Below are 12,483 nucleotides of genomic sequence, written 5' to 3'. Positions count from 1 at the left end.
AAAACCCCGGGAACCAAAAAAAAAAAAAAAAAAAAAAAAAAAAAAGAATTCACCTGTCAATGCAGGAGACATGGGTTCGATCCCTGGTCCAGGAAGATCCCACATGCCACAGAGCAACTAAGCCCATTAGCTACAACTACTGAGCCTGTGCTCTGGAGCCCGCAAGACATAACTACTGAGCCCGCGTGCCCCAACTACTGAAGCCCACGCACCTAGAGCCCGGGCTCCACAACAAGAGAAGCCACCGCAGTGAGAAGCCTGCGCACCACAACGAACAGCAGCCCCCGCTCGGAGCAACTAGAGAAAGCCTGCGCACAGCAACGAAGACCCAACACGGCCAAAAATAAATTAATTAATTAATTAATTTTAAAATATATACATATGAAATCATTACCATAAATTTAACAAAATACATGCAAGACCAGTGCACTAAAACCTACAAGGAACTGCTGGAAAAAACACAACCTGTAGATGAGACGAAAGCCGACCACGTTCGTGGCGAGGGAGATTCAGGATCCTGTGACGTCAGCTCCCTTTAAACGGGTCCTGCAGAGTCACTGTGACCCCATGTAAAATTAGAGCAAGCTTCAAAACACAGAAAAGGACAAGCTGACTCTAAAAGTTATGTTGAAATACAACCAATCGGAAGCAGCCAAAACAATTTCAGAAAAGATGAGCAGAGCTGGAGGACGTCCAGCAGGGAGGGGAGGCCGCAGGGCAGACTTCCTGCCCGGGGCTCCTGGAAGGACCGTCCATTCATTCAGCTACTCTTGCTGGGGGGTCCCAGCAGTGCCCTGGGCTGACACCGATGAGCCTCACCTTCACTCCCCGGCCACCTCGGCCAGTCTGGGAGTCCGTGCTGGGGGCGGGGCAGAGCCACTCACGGTGGCTGACAGAAATGACAAAGCCCACGCCTGTGTCACGCAAGATGAGAAAAACAGGTTCAAACTTGTGAGGTTCTCGTGAAGCTGTATTTATTCAATTTGAAAGACTGTTCTTTCTCCTGAGATCAGGTCCTGCCTGCTTCAGGAGTAATGAAATATCTTTATTTTTTAATATGATGGCAATAGTGGATGGTAGCGTACTTTTTTTTTTTTAATGTCCTTACTTGGCAAAATACAAAAGCTGGCGACTGTCAATGTGGAGAAAATACAGACTTGACAACGCCGTGCTGTCTCAAGTCATTTAAAAATGCTAACGGTGGGCTTCCCTGGTGGCGCAGTGGTTGAGAGTCCGCCTGCCGATGCAGGGGACACGGGTTCATGCCCCAGTCCGGGAAGATCCCACATGCCGCAGAGCAGCTGGGCCCGTGAGCCATGGCCGCTGAGCCTGCGCGTCCGGAGCCTGTGCTCCTCAACGGGAGAGGCCACAGCAGTGAGAGGCCCGTGTACCGCAAAGATAAAAAGAAAACTGCTAACGGTCCAGGAGGTGCACAAATTCCCCCCACATATGAGGCCATGGAAGGCTCTGGAAGGCCAGGACACACAGGCTAGGGAGCCTGGTCAGCCCCACCTGGAGGAGGGGCAGAGGGTTGGGGTTCCTGAGGGGCAGAGGGCGGCAGGAAGGCACTCAGTGAGCTGTGGACCTGGAAGCTGAGGCTGCAGGGGCGGGTGGGGAGCAGCTGGGGCCCGGGGAAGGGCCCGCTCCCCTCTCCAGACCCACATCGGTGATGGCATCCTCCAGCCCCCAGACCAGGCAGCCCAGGAAACGCGCTCAAGGGTCAGGGCTCTGAGAAGGCCACCCGTCTGACCCTGGAGACCGCACTCCGGGAGCCCAACCCGGAAACAGGCAGCAGCACAGACAGACTGCACATTCCTGATGCTGAAGACGGACCAGCCCGAGAGCGATCCCGCATCTCAGCTGAACAACCACACAGAGCCGACAGCGCCGTCTGCCTCTGAAAGGCACGTCTTCAGTGTGCGACGGGGGCACGCACAGCCCCAGCCCTAAGTGTGATGAGTAGGATCCAGGACATCAGTCACTGAAACGCAACTCCACGAAACGCCTGTGGGCCTGAGAAGAGGCTGGCAGGAGGCCACCCAAGTGCCCACGAGCACGCACTGCTTTCACCATCAGGAAACAATACATGCTACTTTTAAAAGGAGACGTAAAGAATGACTTAAAGCAGAATTGCACACAAATCTGCCGACGGCCCTCTGTTGCTTTGCTCTGCACCCCGAGACTTGGCAGGGGTGGTCCCAGACTGCTTGGGTGGATGGAGAGAAGGAAAGAGGGGTGGGTGGACAGACGGACGACTGGGTGGCTGGGCTCTGGCCTGTCCACTGAGAGAGGTGCAGCTTGAGCCACACATCCAGCCCCTCCCGGGGCCTCAGAGTCTTCCTCCATGAAGGGGAATAGCCTTACCTGCCCTCTTCCTTCCCAGGGTACTTGCAGGATGCAAGGAGCCGAGGGCAGGGCTGAGCCCCACCACCAGGAAGCCCTACCCTGCTGCCACAACAGCTAATTCCAAAGCATCAGGGATCATCAGGGCAGAGAACGCTAAACCCACCGATGACTGGCCCAGACCTCGGAGGTGCAGCCGGAGCTCTGGTGTGTGGCAGACACGTGTGGCGACAGTCAGTGAAGCAAAAAGTGTGCAAGAGACGCATGTCCCGCCACCTGAGTGCACACCTGTACACAGGTGTGTCTACATGGGTGTCACACATCCGTGTTGGGGGTGGCCCCATGTGAGCCCAGCCAGCTGTCGGGCTGGTGTGTGGATGGGCCGGCATGCGAGTGGGTGCAGGGCACATCCGTGTACACCCACACGCACCACACACACACTCACAGGCTGTCCCGCAGCTCCTGCGTGCCACTTGGCGTCCCCAGGGACCGGAGGCTCTGCTCCAAGAAGGCCACTGCCGAGAGAAGGGGGCAGGAGTCAGGGGCAGCGGGGCTCCACCACGCGGTCCCCACCCTCCAGGTTGCGCCCCCAGCCTGCCTCTGTGCAGGGACGTGGGTGCCGAGGCCCCACAGCAGGGCCCCAGGGCAGCCCTTTCCCCAGCTGTCCAGAGACAGAGGCCCAGGCCCGAGTGGGGCTCAGGGGCCCTGGGGAGCTGCCCCAGTGGGCCTCGCACTGGCTCTGGGGAGGGAGGGACTTCTCTCCCCCCAACGGTCAGTGCTCTCTGACCTGGGAGAGCTCAGAGTTCAGGGCAAACGCGAGCTCCCACCCACGAGGATACAGGGAGCCCGGGCCACCCCATGTCCATGCCCCCGTGTCCTGAGGGAGTGGAGGACAAGCCCTGTCCTCGTGGGCTGTGGCTCTCGCCCTGACCCCTAGCCTCGGTGACCTGTGAGTGGGCGGCCCTGCCAGTCTGAGGGAGGCTCTGACACGCTCCTCCCCAGGGGGCCCATCCAGGTCCCAGGTGTGCAACGGGGGAGGGAGGAACGGGCCCAAGAGGGCACCTGCCGAGGACACAGCCCAGCCTGAGCCCAAAGCACTGGGCTCATGCCCTGCCCGCACCCCGCTGTCCTGCGTCGGCCAGGCCTGGGCCACAGGGCACCCTAGTGTGGGAGGCCACCACCCCGAACCTCCCGCAGTGCACTCCGCGGCCCGGATCAGGGCAGGGTGAGGCCAGGGCACTGACTCACCATTGGAGTTGATTCGGAAGACGCTGGCCGACGTCTCCTGGAACAGTTCCTGGAGGTCACTCAGGTCCATCTCGGTGGCTGCAAGGAGACAGGAGGGGGAGGTCACATCTTCACCGTGCAGCCTGAAGGTGGATCCCTGGGTGGATCCCAGGGCCACCATGCTTGGGCAGAGCCACCCCCTCCCAGCTGTGCCCCCCCGTGGTCCAGCAGAGCCTCAGAGACAGGACAGGAGCCTCAATGCTCAGTGGGGGGCGAAGAGAAGGGCAAAGGGGGCAGCTCCTCGGGCCAAGCCCCCAATGCTGGGCACGCCCCAGGGCAACGGCAGCCTCAGAAACTGCGGAAGCCAGAAAACCCCGCAATGACATCTTTAAGCCCTGAAAAGAAAGGGAAAAAAAAACTCAGTCAACCAGAACTCTATACCCAGTGGAGATACATCAAAACTAGAGGCAAGATAAAGACGGATTCTCAGACAGAAAAAGGCTGAGAGAAGCTCTTTCAGCCAGAGATGCAGGACAGGAAATGTTAAAAGCAGCTCATGAGAGCAAAGGACGCTTGGATCGGCCGGAGGAGCTGAAGACCGCAGTGGGCAAGCGTGCAGGCAAACGAAGACGTCCTGTCTCGCTCTTGATCTAGTTAAGAGACAGAGATCATCGAAGCAAAACGAGTACCAACTGCGTTAGACCTGATGTATGTGCGGGGTGCAGGGGCGCAGACGGGAGTCTTGTAAGGAGCTCACACACCAGGTGGAGGCGAGGCTGTTCCGTGAGGGAAGGCCATGGATGCTAAAGACGCTGGTTACACACTCCAAGCAAAACCACTCAAAAACAGGAACACCCATAAGCCAACAGTGGAGGTAACACAGAACACTACACTACACTCGGCCACTCCAAAGAAAGGAAGGCAGAGAGAAAAAGGACAACGGATCACAGGGAAACAAAGAAAGCAACTATCGACATGGCAGATTTACCCCAAACCCACACGTTTTGACACAAGAGAGAACCCATCTAAAGCAGGGTCATGCATCACAGCCCACGCATGACCAGTAAAGACCACGCTGGAGTGTGGGTTCAGAACATCTTTGTCATCACCGGAAGTTCAGGGTGAACTGCTGCCACCACTCAATCCACAGCAGAGATGTCAGATGGGACAAAAGGAAACTCGACGGCACACCGAACACAAGAAATCCAGCTCACATGTAAAATCAGATACAGCTTATAAATTAAAGGATTGGAAAACGCATCAATGTAACAGTAATCATGAGACAGCTGGAATGGCCACAACTGACATCAGACAGTGTAGCATTCAGGACAATGGGTCCAACCAGAGACCAAAAGGACGTGGTTACAATGATATCGGGGATGAGGGATAAAGACAAATGACCCTAAATATGCACAATATGCACCTCGCATCACTGTGTGAAAATACACGAAGCAGAAACTGGCAAAACTGAGACTCGCCAACACCCCACTCTCAGGAGTTCCCAGTATGAGCACACAAAAGATCAGCTGTCTGTGCTCTCCAGCAACTTGACCGGGATGACATCACAGGATGCGCCACCCAGCAGCGGCGGAACGCACATCCTTGTCACACACACAAGGAACTCGCAGAGGAGGCCGATACCTCAGGCCATAAAGCAAGTCTCGATTGTTGATAATAGTTGAAATTACGCACAGTATATTCTCTGACCACAACAGAACTAGGAACCAATAACAGAAAGAGATCTGGAAATAGACACTTATTTGAAAACCAACACACTTCCAAATAACCATTAGTAAAGAAAAAATATCACAAAGGAAATTAGAAAATATTTTAAACTGAATGAAAACATAATACAAATGTGTGTAAGTAAAGCAATGTGCTGAGGATAATTTATAGCAATAAATACTTACATTAGAAAAGGATAAAAGTCCCAAGTCAATGATCTATAACAGAAACAAATCAACCCCAAAGTAGAAAGGAAATAATAAAGGTCAACAGAAATCAGTTAAATCGATTTGATGAGGGTAAACAGAGAAACTGATGAAGTAAAAATCTGGCTCTTTGAAACCATCAATAAAATTGATAGACTTGCAGCCAGACTAGTTGACAACAAAACAGAAAAGAAACAAATTAGCAACATCAGGAAGGAGGGAGGAGCTCTCACTACAGGTCCTACAGGCATTCAGATGACACGAGGGGAACTCTGGGAACAACTGGTGCCAGCAACTCCGACAACTTAGACAAAACAGGCAAGTCCCTTGAAAGACACGAAACAATGACGCTCACTCAAGAAGAGCTGCAGCAAGGGTGGCACAGACTGTTAAAGAGACTGTGGGTGACAATCCTCCCACAGAGAAAAAAATGCCGTCTCAGATGGTGGCCACATATTTAAGGGAAGAATAATAACAATTCCACAGGAAGCCTTTCGGAAAACGGGAGGAAATGATTCCCCACTCATTTCAATACTGGCCTCATAGTTTCCGTAATCAGACAGCGTGGGCTGTATAAGCAGAGACACAGATTGAAAGAAACATGAAAACAGAGGTGCCCAGGTCATTCCATGTTCAACCAACAGTGTGAATAACCGGATACCTGCGGAACCTCGACCCCAAATCCACCACGCTCAAAAATGGACTCAACGTGGACCATAGGTTCAATACAGGTGTCTGGCAGGTCCCTTGCCTTGTCTCCAGAATCAAGATTGAGCAGATGCACGCGACAGGCCAGCAGCGCAGGAAGAGATGGACGTGGGTGTGAGCAGACACTGCACCAAAGAAGGAGGATGAACAGACAGACAGCACAGGACAAGCCCGTGGTTCAGAGGCCGGGCGGAAACTGCAGCGAGGCCCCTCTCCCGCCAGCTCCGTGTGGCTAACGCCAGCGTGACTGCCAGCAAGGACGCCGAGCAGAGGGCTTCTCACAGCTGCCCTGGGGCCTGAAAACGTACAACCGCTGTGGACGCTGGTTCGGCAGTCTCTTACAAAGTTAAACTTACATTCACACTGGACTAGCAATTCGACTCTCAGGTATTTATCCAAACCCGCCAAGAAAGCGAGGACGTGTTTCCACACAGATGTTCGCACGCCCTTTTACTGTGCCAAAAGTCGGCAACAAGGAGCCCGCCCACCACGTGGACAGGACACAAACCGTAGAGCAGCCCCTCCTGAGCAACAGAAGGACAAGCTACTAACACACCCAACACCCACGGCCAGTCCTCGAACATGTTAGGACAGGGGAGGAAGCCGGAGCCGAAGGAGAGCAGCCCGCAGACCTCACACAGGCTGGGAGGGAGCGCAGAGCTGGGCCGGCATCTGGAGGGGAGCAGGGGCCACCCACTGCAGCTCCGGCTCTAGGCCAGTCCAGCCCCAGGGCAGCACGGAGATGTGACACTCGTGCAGCGGGGGCCCAGCGCGGGTACTGGGCGCCCTCACCCTCCTCCAGCTCCACAGCTGCTGCCACGATGGCCTCATACAGCAGTTCTGCGGCCCGCATGCCGCCCAGATGGCACCTATTATTACCGCCCCAGTGCTCTCTGGGCTGCCAGACAGCAGGCCTGAGCTCACCTCGCCCTCCCTGGCCCACTGTGCCCGACTGCAGCCTTTGTGGAGAAGTCAGGCCCCGCAGAGCGATGCTCCCCTGGAAAGCCCGGGAAGGGCTCTGCCTGGGAGGCCCGAGGTAACCGGGGTAACAGGGTCTCAGGTCCCCACCTGCCCACCCTGAAGCTGCAGGGCCAGCCCAGCCCGAGCCAAGGCCTTGTCTGGACGCTGAACCAGAAACAGAGAGAGAAAAGCCAGCGCGTCTGGGACGGAGCAGGGTAAGCGCTGCCCTGGAGACCCTGTGTTTCAGCTTCACGTGTGACACTGCCAGGAGAAGAGGTCTTTCTCATTGTAGGTCACAGCCCAAAGGATGGAACTAGGTGCCCTTGAGAAGAGAGCTGCATCTTGTCTGTGCCTGGCTCTGCTCTGCGACGTCTGAGGGAGGGGACAAGCACCACCGAGGAGGAAGCCAAGCCCCTGAATGCCTGGGGTTTAGATGCTGTCAGGTGCACGACGGCCGGCTGTGCAAGCACGTGAGTGAAGGAGCAGAGGATGAAGGACAGGAAGGAGCCAGAGATCGTGGAGGGAGGAGGGAGGGGAGGGACAGCGGCCTTCAGTGGCCACGAGCTTCCTGCCGGGCGAGCTGGGCGATGAACTCACCTCTGGGCAGCTCGGGGCTGAGGCCCTCAGAGGGCAGAGCCTGGCAGGAGAAGGTCTTGGCCACGACCTGCTCCACAGGTGTGAGGGCCAGGGCCTGGGGCTTGGCGGGGCCGGGGCCAGGGGCCACTCCACGCATGTCGCCCAGCTTGCGCCGCACAACGGCACGCAGGTCCCTCCACTTGTGCTTGAGGTCCACGATGTCGCGGCGGCAGTAGCCCAGCGCATTCACGGCCTGCAGGATGCGGCTCCACACGCGGTACCTGCGGGTGGGCTCGGCCCTCAGCAGCCCGGTGCCAAACAGCAGCTGGTGGTGCTTGCTGACCTTGGCCACCAGCACCTCCGTCTCCTGCGGACAGAAGTTGGGCTTCCTCTTCTTGGCCCGGGAGGCCCTGGGCCCCGCCACCCGGCCATGGGCTCTTGCAGCCAAGTCCTTCCTCGGGCCGGCAGGCGGTGAGGTGCGCTCCGGTGTCCCGCTGCCGTCCGTGGCGACCCCTGGCCCTGGAAAGGCACCAAAAGGCGGGTGTTTAAGGCCCCGGCCAGTGGGGTGGCAGATATGGTGGAGGCTCCCGGGGAGCCTCTTCAGATTCAGAACATTGCTGCCAGCTCCCACCCACCGGCCCCTCCCTGCTGGGCTGTCCAGAGTCCTGGGTCCAAGTCCTGGCCCTGCAGCTGCCTGGCTGGGCGCCATGCGGGAATGGACCTCACTTCCGGGCCCTGGTGCCCATCTACCTCCAAAAAGGGCCACCGGCCGTACCTGCCTCCGGAAGCTGATGTCAGGGGCAAAGGAGTGAGAAGGTTGGGACAGCTGTCTCCTGTCCGCAGGGAGAAGGCCCTCTGGGGCCAGGGCCAGCCTGGGGACAGCACTCACCACTGACACGCCAGACACCCTGACCAAGAACCCACCCCTTGGGGCGCCACTGACCCCTGCCTTCCTGCCCAGCCGCATGAGTCCTGCCCTCGGCTTCCCCTCCCACGCAGCGTCCTCCTAAAGCACACACCGAGGACCCGACACTTGCCTGCCAGCCCCCTCTGCAAAGAGGATGCAGGCTCTGGGGCCAAGAGACCAAGGGGTCACGGGAGCCGGTCCAGCCCCTCACTCTGTCCTGTAGGGTCAGCCTCGTCCCTGAAGTCCACAGGGCCCTGACAGCCTGGCAACATCCCTCCTGCCACTGGTACAGCCCCACCACGCCATCAGCTGGCCCTGGGAAGGGACGTGCTGGTGGGGGTGAGGGTGGAGACGGGCCAGGCCCCCATTTTTTTTTGTTTGTCCGTTTTTTAATATTTATTTATATATTTGGTTGCAGCAGGTCCTACTTGCAGCACGTGGGCTCCTTAGTTGCAGCTTGCCAGCTCCTTAGCTGCAGCATGCGGACTCTTAGTTGCCACATGCATGTGGGATCTAGTTCCCTGACCAGGGATCGAACCCGGGCCCCCTGCATTGGGAGCAAGGAGTCTTATCCACTGCGCCACCAGGGAAGCGCCCACAGCCTGAGCCCCTGGAAGTCCATGCCCCGCCCACTGACCCCGCCTCCTCAGTGCTCATCATCTCTGGGTGGCCTTCCCTGGGACCCCCAGACCCAGCATCCCAGAGGAAGTACCTCGCTTCCTGGCCCTCGGGCCTCTGCGCGTACCGGCCAGCCCCAGATCACCTTCCCCGTCCCTGCCCACACAGGGGTCCTGCAGGCTGCTCTCTGGCGACGGGCAGGGGAAGTGACGGATTCCGTACTCAGTCCAACATTTAACGCACTCTACAGACAGCAAGGGACAGTCTCGGTTATGCCCCGCCTGCCTGCAGAGTGGCTCAGGGCGCCGCTGGTAGAACAAGGCTCTCACGCAGTACAGCAGGTGTGCCAGGCCCTCCAAGCATCCATGTTGAGAGCTCCACTCACTCAGACCCACCTCCTCCAGGAAGCCCTCCCTGACTGCCACGCCCTCCAGAACGCCCCGTTTGCTGAAAGAGAGCAATCAGTTCAGAACTTTAGATTTTCCAAATCTTTCTCCACACCCAGGTTCTTCTGAAAGGTAATTCCAAACCAGTATGAAACTTCTTAGAGCAGAGCCTCAGGTGTGGCCCCCAGACCAGGCCAGGCCTTTGACAGGTGTTATCTGTGTGCAACAAACAACGCGGCAAAAACGGAGAATAAGGCCTTGGGAACGTCTGTGGCAATTTGAAATCGCTGCAACACCAGCACAGGACCATACTGCTGTATTTTATGAAAACACTGTTCGTGGTGCATTGGAAGTGAAAATAAAAACAAAACGAGTTTCCCTGACACTCGGCTGCCAAGCTGAGGAGCAACTGTGGGGTTTCCTCTTCAATAATTTTCATTCATTCAGAAACACTTCCTGGACAGGTTTGCCAAAATTCCTGAGCCCTAAGATGCACGCTGTGAAGACACTCAGACACCCCTCTGTGCAAGCTGCCTTCTGTCCGCGGCACCTTGGGGCCCACGGAGGCGGTGGTGTCTGGCAGAGGCTACACACCAGAGCCCATGAGGGTGCGTGCGCCCTGCTCCACCTGGCTCTATGAGGAGGGCACTTTCCAGAAGCCTGCTCCAGGGGAGACATCTGAGCACGTCGATAGTCTGGCAAAGTCCTGGGGACTGGCGGTACCGGCCCGTCTCAGCGCTGAGCTCCTACAGCGGCAGCTCCTTTGCAGAAAAGGCCTCCACGTCAGGTGTGTCTGCGGGTCTGAGGGTCCAGGACAGGACCCATCTCGCACAAGGTCAGAGGCTGACCTCCCCTCTTTCCCAGGGGCTTCCTGGGGAGCCTCCAGGCAGGGCCTCCTCCTCAGGCACCCACCCAGCCTCCCCTGCAGGCAGACACTCCCCAGGCCCAGGAACCCCGGCCCCAGCAACGGCTGCCCGGACAGCACTGTGTAGGGTGGAGATGCAGCCACCCAGGTCCCGGGCGATGGGGTCACCCTTCTGCTTCGTGGGGAGCAGGCCCGGCTGGCAGCCCAGGTGCCACCCGATGCCCATACCTCGCTGGCATCCGGTCACCAGGAGTCCAGACCCTGCCCACCTCCCCCTGGTTGCTCCAAAAGGTTCCCAGACACCCATGGAGGGGCCAGTCTGATCTGCCCTCCGGAATCACGTGAACTTTGAACTCTGGGGGGTGGAGGGGGGGAACTGGGACAACTTACATGTAAATGCCGACAACTGAAAAGAAAACAATAAAAATCATTTGCAACCACACATCCCTAAGTAAACACTGTCCACACTCTGGGCTGAGGTCTCACGCAACTAGAAGACCGTGGACGGGGCTTTGCCTGTTTCATTCACCATGTCCGTCCGTCATCCCACCGGGCCGTGGATGGGTCGTTGGCACTCTCCAACAACTGATCCCCACGGCAGCCTCACACCCCTCCCTGGACCGCGGCTCTCTTCACTGTCTCCCCAGGCTGAGGGGTGACGGCATTTCTGAACTCTGTCTCCTATTCGCATGTGGCAAACACCTCTCTGCCTGTATCTCTGATTATTCCCTAACAGAGAAGAGGTGTGGCTTGGCCGAGAGAGAGGGAAGGCAGCGGGGTCTGGAGGCAGGGAGCCGTGGGCCCTCCCCTCCAGGGGAGCCCGCCCCCCCACAGCCTGGCGACGGGAGAATGGCCAAGTTCACTTCCACCTCTCCAGGTACCGGTGAGGCTGAGTGCCTTCTCACGTGCTGTGAGCCATCCCGATCTCTTCACAGATCTGGCCCATCTGTATGAAGATTTGGCGGTGGGGGGGGAGTTCCTTCTATTTATGTGAATTCTTTATGTGTTAGTCATGTCCCACTTGGCTTTTTGCTGCATTTGCGATGGGATTTTACGATAAGAGCCCACTCTGAGCTCTTCATAGTTAACTTTAGGGTCCCCAAGTAACCCGTGACACACGGTGCCTGGCACACAGCAGGTACTGGTGATGGCAGCTGCTCCCACACCTGGGGTCTCCGCGGGGCCCCACCATCCTGGCTGGGAGGCCCAGCCCTACCTCCCTGGGAGCCTTCCTGGTCACCCCCAGAATCACACCAGCATCCGAGAAGCAGCCCTGGTCTCAACAGCTGTCAACAAATCAGGAAGATGCAGATCCTTCTCTGACAGAAATGCAATTAACTTAGAAATCATTTTTAAAAGACAATTAGAAAGAAATACGTATGTTTGGAAATGATGAACTATAATTCTAAATAAATCCTGGGTCAAAGAAGAAATCATAATGGGCATAAAATATTTACAACTAAACACTAACAAAAAAAAATCCTATATATTTTTAAATGTGTGAGATTCGACTAAAACAGTGATTATTTAGACATTTATAATCTTAAATCCTTTTATTAGAAAAGAATAAAAACTAAATTTGAATGAGGTAAACATCCAGCTTAGGAGTCAGAAAAATAAAACAGCATCAACTCAAAGAAAGGAGGAGGAAAATAGTAAAAACATGGGCAGAAATCCATCAAATTTTAAAACTAGCATATAATAGAGATCAAGAAAGTCACGTCAGCTCTTTGGAGAGGCTCATAACACTGCCAAGGGTCTGTCAATATTGTTTACGAAAGAAGAAAACGGGAAGGTACAAATAAACAACATTAGGAATAAAAAAGAGAATGTGATCCAGGTACCACGGACGTTACCAAAACAACAGGAACAGAGCTTCACGGTGTTAACTTGCTCAGTCTCCACCACGACAGGAGGGAAGCCTAACCTGGTCCATTTTCAGGTGGTCGGGGCACAGCAGGA

The 12,483-nt window shown here is 56.2% G+C and overlaps 1 protein-coding gene across 1 annotated transcript in view; it reads right to left on the bottom strand.

The window, feature by feature from the left end:
* TSNARE1 (t-SNARE domain containing 1) overlaps nucleotides 1-12,483 on the bottom strand; it is a 55,149-nt gene that overhangs the window by 38,867 nt on the left and 3,799 nt on the right. The window contains exons 2-5 of the mRNA XM_007464625.1: nucleotides 9,365-9,514; nucleotides 7,767-8,264; nucleotides 3,592-3,669; nucleotides 2,789-2,858 (exon numbers count right to left, since the gene is read on the bottom strand). Of these exons, the coding sequence (XP_007464687.1) occupies nucleotides 2,789-2,858; nucleotides 3,592-3,669; nucleotides 7,767-8,264; nucleotides 9,365-9,514 (796 nt within the window). The remainder of the gene's footprint in view (nucleotides 1-2,788; nucleotides 2,859-3,591; nucleotides 3,670-7,766; nucleotides 8,265-9,364; nucleotides 9,515-12,483) is intronic.

The sequence above is a fragment of the Lipotes vexillifer genome, unplaced genomic scaffold (genome assembly GCF_000442215.2).
Source record: "Lipotes vexillifer unplaced genomic scaffold, Lipotes_vexillifer_v1.1 scaffold394, whole genome shotgun sequence".
Taxonomy (NCBI): domain Eukaryota; kingdom Metazoa; phylum Chordata; class Mammalia; order Artiodactyla; family Lipotidae; genus Lipotes; species Lipotes vexillifer.
This window is presented reverse-complemented; position numbering and strand designations above follow the sequence as displayed.